The sequence below is a fragment of the Myotis davidii genome, unplaced genomic scaffold (genome assembly GCF_000327345.1).
Source record: "Myotis davidii unplaced genomic scaffold, ASM32734v1 scaffold134, whole genome shotgun sequence".
Taxonomy (NCBI): Eukaryota; Metazoa; Chordata; class Mammalia; order Chiroptera; family Vespertilionidae; genus Myotis; species Myotis davidii.
The window spans coordinates 3,271,909-3,279,687 of NW_006288853.1; the positions used below are offsets into that span (position 1 = coordinate 3,271,909).

At 51.3% G+C, this 7,779-nt stretch overlaps 1 protein-coding gene across 1 annotated transcript in view; it reads right to left on the reverse strand.

The window, feature by feature from the left end:
- Positions 1 to 3,598: 3,598 nt before the first annotated feature.
- NODAL (nodal growth differentiation factor) overlaps positions 3,599 to 7,779 on the reverse strand; it is a 7,476-nt gene continuing 3,295 nt past the window's right edge. Inside the window, exons 2-4 of the mRNA XM_006761010.1 lie at positions 7,083 to 7,089; positions 6,274 to 6,971; positions 3,599 to 3,751 (exon numbers count right to left, since the gene is read on the reverse strand). Coding sequence (XP_006761073.1) covers positions 3,599 to 3,751; positions 6,274 to 6,971; positions 7,083 to 7,089 — 858 coding nt within the window. The remainder of the gene's footprint in view (positions 3,752 to 6,273; positions 6,972 to 7,082; positions 7,090 to 7,779) is intronic.

Consider the following 7,779-nt stretch of genomic DNA (forward strand, 5'->3'; position numbering starts at 1 on the left):
ACTATTGAAAAAAAAGACCGTACCCTTTTATGTAATGATGTTTACTTTGAATTTGTATTAGTTCACACAAACACTCCATCCATGCTTTTGTTCCGGCCCTCCGGTCCAGTTTAAGAACCCATTGTGGTCCTGGAGTCAAAAAGTTTGCCCACCCCTGGGTTAAGATCATCTTTCCTAGGTGCTTTGAGGCTCAGGTAAGATTGGAGTTCAGTAAAGGACTCAAGCACAGCTCAGTTGACTCCCAAGTGAGCAAGTTTGGGAATGATCAGGACTGAAGACTTTAAGGCAGTGGTTCTCAACCTTCCTAATGCCACGACCCTTTAATACAGTTCCTCATGTTGTGGTGACCCCCAACCATTAAATTATTTTCATTGCTACTTCATAACTGTAATTTTGCTACTGTTATGAATCATAATGTAAATATCTGATATGCAGGATGTATTTTCATTGTTACAAATTGAACATAATTAAAGCATAGTGATCAATCACAAAAACAATATGTAATTATATATGTGTTTTCTGATGGTCTTAGGCGACCCGTATGAAAGGGTTGTTCGACCCCCAAAGGGGTCACGACCCACAGGTTGAGAGCTGCTGCTTTAAGGGAAGATGGGGCCGAATCATTTTGAAGGCACTTTCATACACACTTTACTCTGCCCCAAAGGCAAGTAAGATATTAACCTCAAAGGCAACTTAGGGTATAGGGGTAAGGGTTTTGCTGCTAATAAAAGGCTTTACTAGATGGAGATAAACTTGACTATGGTGCTATGTGAATCACATCTGTGTTTCTGCTTCTCTTACTTTGTCTTTTCTCCACCCCTACCTACTGCCGGGCCCGCCCACTTCCCCAGCCAAGGAGAATAGTGCATCCGATTTTCCCCACTCACCTGCTGACTTGCACTGCTCTAGAAACAGTGGAAGGAGGCCTTTGCCTTCAGAGCAAGTTAAAGTACCCCTGACTGTTCTGCAGAAGCCCCTTCCTGCCCCCCAGGTTAGGACAGGACTCGGTTCTCAGGAGGTAGTATGTCCTCCAACTTAGAAAGCATTCACCAGCACACAGGCTCAACCATGGAGCTGTGCTGCTAGGCTCGGCACTAAACACCTCTGGCCAGACAGCAGGATATCCCTGGGGCTGGCACCGAACCGAGCTTTCAGCAGGGGGTCAGCAAAAGGTAGCTTCACTCGTTTGTGCCTGGTCTTCTGCTTAATAGGAGGTGATGCCTTGTCCTCAGTGAGGTTTGTTCTGAGTCAGAGCTAAGGAGACACTCCCACAAGCTGTGGCTGCAAATAGCTTGACCTTCTGCTTTCCTGGCCCCAGCCATCGAACTACTGGGCTCCTACTTCGTCAAGATGCTCTGAAGTCCTGGGATGGGATTTTCTCTCCCAAGAAATTCAGTTCGGTAGTGGAAGTAGCATTCTGGTTCCGAAGCAAGGGGAGCAAAGACCTCTGAGTACTATTATGCATGGTGCCCTGGGGCTGCAGACCAAGGCGCAGGTCTGGGTCCGGCCGCTCCTAAGTGTGTGGTCAGGCCGCTAGGCCGCTCTGGGGTCTCATTTAGGAAAGAATGGGACAACAGCTGACCTGACGTGGCCCTCCCAGCTAAGTGCAATCAGATGCAGAGTCCCATTGTGAGCCTGCCGCGTGGGTAGGGCGGGTCTGTTCCCACTCCAGGAAACGAGCAGCTGGGTCAGCTTTGTGCTGAGTCAGGGCATTGAGGCGTCTCAGGCCCAGGCCTGGCTCTAGCCTCGCCAACCCTGCCTGGGCCAGGATCACTACCTTGACCCAACCAAGGCTGCACGTCTAAACTCAGCAAGGGTCCTTGCATGCTTGGGATCACTTCCCAAAGGCTGGGCTTCTTGGTGAGGCAGGGACAGACTGACGGTGGACTCATTCCCAACAAAATGGCCCCTTGCCCTGACAAATAAAAAAAATATATAGCCCATTCTAGCCAGTTTGGCTCAGTGGATACAACATCCGCTCTTGGTCTGAAGGGTCGCGGGTTCAATTCCCGGTCAAGGACACGTACCTCAGTTGCAGGCTGGAGTCCGCCCCGGGGTGCGTGCCGGAGAGAACGAATAGTCTCTCACATTGATGTTTCCCTCTCTGCCTCTCCCCCTCCTTCTCTAAAAAATCAAAGGAAAAATGTCCCAGGTTGAGGATTAACAAATATATATATTTCCCCCGTTTTGGCAGTGCTGATATGAGAAATGCAGAATTGCTGCCTTTGGGGTCTTTTCATCCAGAAGGCAAAGACTTGTGTTTGGTGGGAGAGCTCCCTACGGGAAAGCTATGTTCCTTTTGCTGTGCTGCTGTGAGAAACGTGAGGCTAAGGCAACCTTAGAACCCTGGGCAGCCAAAGCTGACAAAGGATAGATGGCGGGATGGCCGGGCCTGGCTTAGCAGGCTTTGTAGGGCGATGGGATAAAGCCTGACCTACAGCTCGTGAGCCTTCCAACAGACAGTTCACAGGAATGAATGCATTAGGATCGACCCGCTTTCATGTCACAGGATGAGGCTGAGTAGTGAGTTACTCACTTGAGGGACAAGGATCACACAGCTGCTCAGTGGCTAAGCTGTGACCACAGCCCAAATCTGCCACCCTGGGCAGGGCCTTCACCCCTGTGGATAGGATGCTCAGGGCCGCATTAATAGCACGCATTAAGAGACGGAAGTGAACTGTCATCAGCTTTAATAGACTCGGGGTGGGGGTGAGGGGGGGTGTCTGAGGGCCCCAGCTGCTGTAGTCCAAAGTGGATAGTTCTCTGGGACGAGTTCCTGCCTCTCCCTCCAGAGGCACCAGCAGGCCCAGAAGGACTGCACAGTGGCTTTATGGCTGTACAACGCATTAGCAGAGATCCGCTTCAGGAAGCCTGGACAAGGCCAACAGATTGCTCCTGGCCGGCCGGAAAGACGTGGGCCCCTCGCTCAGCCTGAGGCAACCGGAGCCATTGACTCCGTGATGCTTAATCTTGGGAGTAGGGGTGGCAAAGACCACTTTAGAGAAGACATAAAAGTTATAGACAACCGCCCTGACCGGTTTGGCTCAGTGGATAGAGCGTCGGCCTGCGGACTCAAGGGTCCCGGGTTCGATTCCAGTCAAGGGCATGTACCTTGGTTGCGGGCACATCCCCAGTGGGGAGTGTGTAGGAGACAGCTGACCAATGTTTCTAACTCCCTATCCCTCTCCCTTCCTCTCTGTAAAAAATCAATAAAATATATTAAAAAAAAAAGTTATAGACAACCTTGTCCCACTTCAAAAACACATATGTGCCCCAACTTTCGCATACAATTTCCGGGAGTGCACAGGTTTAAAAAGGCAGGTAAGGTCTCTTCATTAGTGCTTTCACTCGCCACTGTCTGTCCAGTGAAAAGAAAACCCAGCCAGGCTGCCTCACAGGCTCCCCCTCCCTCTCCTGCCGGCCTCTGTTTAGCCAGCCTCGAGGGCCTGCATTTGCAGGGCAGACAGCCTCCTCCTCACGCCTGGTGGACAGTGCAGCCTTCCATTTATTTCTTCGCATTGGATCGGACGGTCATCATGTCTTCCAGGAGCCTCCCAGCCTTCCGGGGAACAGGCAAATCCAGCGCCCCTCCAGGACCTCATAGGCACCCACACTCTTCCACAATCATGTCCTTATGATGGTCTAGAAGGACTCTGCCATTGTCCACATACAGCATGCTCAAGGGCCTGGTCTTCACGGGGGCACAGCAGGTGGAAGGGACGCGGTGGGGCTGGTACCGTTTCAGCAGACTCTGAAAGGGAGGAGAGGGGTCAGTTCAACATCCGGGTCAGAATAGGTCATTCCTGGGTAAAGGGTGAAAAGGATACTGAGAGTCTAGATCAGTGACTGGGTGCAAAAATAGAAGGAAACTGTTTTCATAAAGGAATCAGCATGCCAATACATCACCAACTCTAACTTCTAATATCACTTCTGCTTTCTTTTTTTTTTAAATATATTTTATTGATTTTTTACAGAGAGGAAGGGAGAGAGATAGTCAGAAACATAAATGAGAGAGAAACATCGATCAGCTGCCTCCTGCACATCCCCTACTGGGGATGTGCCTGCAACCCAGGTACATGCCCTTGACCAGAATCGAACCTGGGACCCCTCAGTCCACAGGCCAACGCTCTATCCACTGAGCCAAACCGGTTTTGGCACTTCTGCTTTCTTAAAGCATCTTTTAAACAGAAGATTCTAAAAGCTGTATCTGGGTAGAACAGTAGCCAACTTACATGTTCTCCTATTATTATAGTCTAGAGCAGAGGTTCTCAACCTTCCTAATGCCGCGACCCTTTAATACATACAGTTCCTCATGTTGTAGTGACCCCCAATTCCATTGTTACAAATTGAACATAATTAAAGCATAGTGATTAATCACAAAACAACATGTAATTATATATGTGTTTTCCGATGGTCTTAGGCGACCCCTGTGAAAGGGTCGTTCGACCCCCAAAGGGGTCGCAACTCACAGGGTGAGAACCACTGGTCTAGAGTGAATACCAGTTTATAAAATATTCCAAGAAACTCCTGGTTTAGTTCCAAAAATATGAGGCAGAAGAGAGTCATGTGGAAATTCTTGTGGGATTTGCTTTGTTGCCCAGAGAAGGGCAAACAGAGTCAATGGGAGAACAGGTAACAACTCCCTGGCATTCTGGAACTGGACCCTGGCCCTGTGGTCCAGCATCATCTTCTCAGGTCAGAGCTGGCAACTGGGACTATCTGGGTCTCTGTGGTTCCCTCTGGTCACGCTGCAGGTGGGTTGGTGGAGTGAAGTGGGCCTGGGAGAGGCTCGTGAGGGCCTTTGCCAGGGAGGGGTCCTCTGGGGCTGGCCCCCACCAGTGCCTCCCTTGCAGGAGCTCAGCTCACATGCTCCCCAGAGCCTCTGAACCCTGCCTGAGGCTGGACATGGAGGATGCACTCTAGGGCAGCGGTCCATGGTCCACTGATGGTCTGTGAGGTCCGAAAGGTTGGCGACCACTGCTCAGTCTAGGCTTCTTGGAGTAAATAGAAACACATTGTTCCCAGGTGACCGTTGAGAGCAGGGCAGGGCTACCTAAATATCAGGGTCACTATATTAGCCTCTATTCTCTCTTTTTTCTTTTTTTTAATCCTCACCTAATTTATAGAGGTGAAGCGGCCCTGACGGAGGATGGAACCCGAAACCTGGGTATGTGCCTTGACCGGAAATTGAACCCACACCCTTTTGGTGTATGGGACCATGCTCTCTCCAGTTGAGCCACCCAGCCAATAGCCTCTATTCTCTGCTTTCTCCATCTCATTCTCCTGCCATTCCTCTCCCTCTACCACCTTCTAGGACTTGGGCTGATCAATGACACTGGTGGTAGGCAGCCTATGGCCTTATCTAACTTCTGCAAAATGGGTATCCAGCTCCTATTTTAGGCAGCAAAACTACAGTGGCTGGGACATTATTATCTCAACGATGGCCCCGTAAATGTGGCCCCCATTTCATCAGTGAATCACAGACTTCTAGTAATGATGACACAATATCAAACATGCCTATTATCGGTCAACTACTCTACATGCAGTATACATATCACCTCATTTAACACTATAACACCCCTATAAAATATCCCCATTTTTACAGGTGGGGAAACGAAGCTCAGAGAGAGGAAGCCACTTGATCAATATTACACAGCTAATAAATAGGAATCAAACCCAGGCCTCTCTATTTCAAAATGCCAGATTCTGAACTTCCTTTCCTAGAATGTCAGGGTTGGGGAGGAGTTGAAACCCTCTAGTACAGGGGTGGGCAAACTTTTTGACTCGAGGGCCACAATGGGTTCTTAAACTGGACCGGAGGACCGGAACAAAAGCATGGATGGAGTGTTTGTGTGAACTAATACATGTTAACACTGCTGCTGGTGAAAGAGCGGAGGGAAGAGCAAGAGAACCCTCTGCTCTTTTGGCTCCACGGGTCGGATAGAACAGCCAAACGGGCCGGATCCGGCCAGTGGGCCATAGTTTGCCCACGGCTGCTCTAGTGTGTACCCTCCAACCCTAATTTTATGAAAGACAAGGGGAAAGTCCTAGGAAAGCAATGACTCCATCCATGTAGGCTTTCTGAGGATGTTGAGGGTGGTCATCTCCATAATCCTTAGGACCTGGCACAGGGTAGGTGCTTGAATAACTGTGCAGGGATGAATAAACACAGCCATTTAATAGCAGCGCTGGAGTGTTGTGCCCCGGATCTGGCAGTACGGCCCCTTCCCCACAGACTGCCTGCCCTCCACCCCCCATGCCCTGGCATCATACCTGGATGTATGCGTGGTTGGTGGGATGGAACTCCTCCCCGACAGGGTTGGGACACTCGCCCTCACAGCGATAGGCATTGTACTGCTTGGGGTAGATGATCCAGGCGCCCCATCCAATCAGGTTGAAGTCCACCTGGAACTTGACCTTCCGACACAGTTGGCTTCTGTCCGGCAAGTGATGTCTCGGGTGCCTCCTGCCCTTTTCCTGGAAGAGCTGTCCCTCCTGGGCCCGCCAGGAGCTCTCAGCTTCCCACAGCAAGGTGGAGCCACCCAGCCTCCTCTGCTCAGGAGGGAGGTTGGAGTAGAGCAGGAGGAGCACATTGGCGACAGGCGGTGTGGGAGGCCGCGGCCAGCATTCTCTGGCCAAACTGGACATCTGCTCCCCCAGCTTCCCAGGGTGCTTCAGCCACTTGGAGAGAGGCCTGGTCACCTCCAGGACCATGCTGCCAGCAGAAAAGGTAACCTGGGACAGAGAAACAGTCAATAGTTCCAGCCGAAGACGTTCTGGGCAGCCGGCTGGGTCCCGATCGGCTTCCAGCTTTGGCTGGTGGAAAATCTCGATGGAGAGCGGGACGCCAGGGGGAAGGTCCGCCGGGCTGGCCAGCTGCAGCCGGAGCTCGGCCCACTCCAGGTCCTCCTTTTGGCTCAGGAAGGAGAAGTCAAAAGCAAAGGTCCAGTTCTGCCCATCCACCTCCACATCTGAGCGGGAAACAGGAAGGAGGCAGCGTCAGCGGGGACCTCCCGCAGGGTAACAACCATAGCTCAAGCCTGAGCTCTCCCCTCATACGCAGCACTGCTCTTAATCCTCACCTTGACCCTGTGAGATGGGCATGTTATTGAACCCATTTTAGAGACGAGGAAAATTGAGACCCAGAGAAGTTAAACTATCTGCCCAAGGTGTCATTCGTGGAAAGCGGCAGAGCCGAGAATAAACCTGGGTTTGCCTAACTGAAAGCCCAAACTCCAAATCACTGTTCTGCCACTCCCCCTGACACACTCCAAAGTCAGACAACTGGTAACAATGGGATGAGTTAGTTTCCACTCCCTTCTACAGAGAGAGAGAGAGAGGGAATATCTAAGGCTGAGCTTTAGATCTAAACCCTGAGCTTCCTGACCGAAACCCTGGGCTTCCAACTTGCCCAGTGACCCTGGAGCAATTCACTTCCCAGGCCTCGTTTTCTGGCTGGGAAGGGCGGCCTGTCGCACAGGCACCGTGAAGTCGGTAAGGATATCAGGGAAAGGCTCGGAGCTCTCGGGGAGGCACAGGCAACAGAAACCAAAGGCTGGCTGCCCGCTTCCTGGCCAGTTCCTCCAGATGGAGGCAGAGACTTCAGGAGGTTTTGGCAACCTTACAAATAGGCTTCTCAAGGCATTCCTAGCCTGACTTTGTGCTGTCCTTGCACTTTCCACCCAGCGGTTTCTCCTCTCTACCTGCAGGGCACTCTCTCTCCTGCCCCAGTTCATCCACAGGCCCAGGGCAGACACTGCCAGCACACACAGCCCTGTC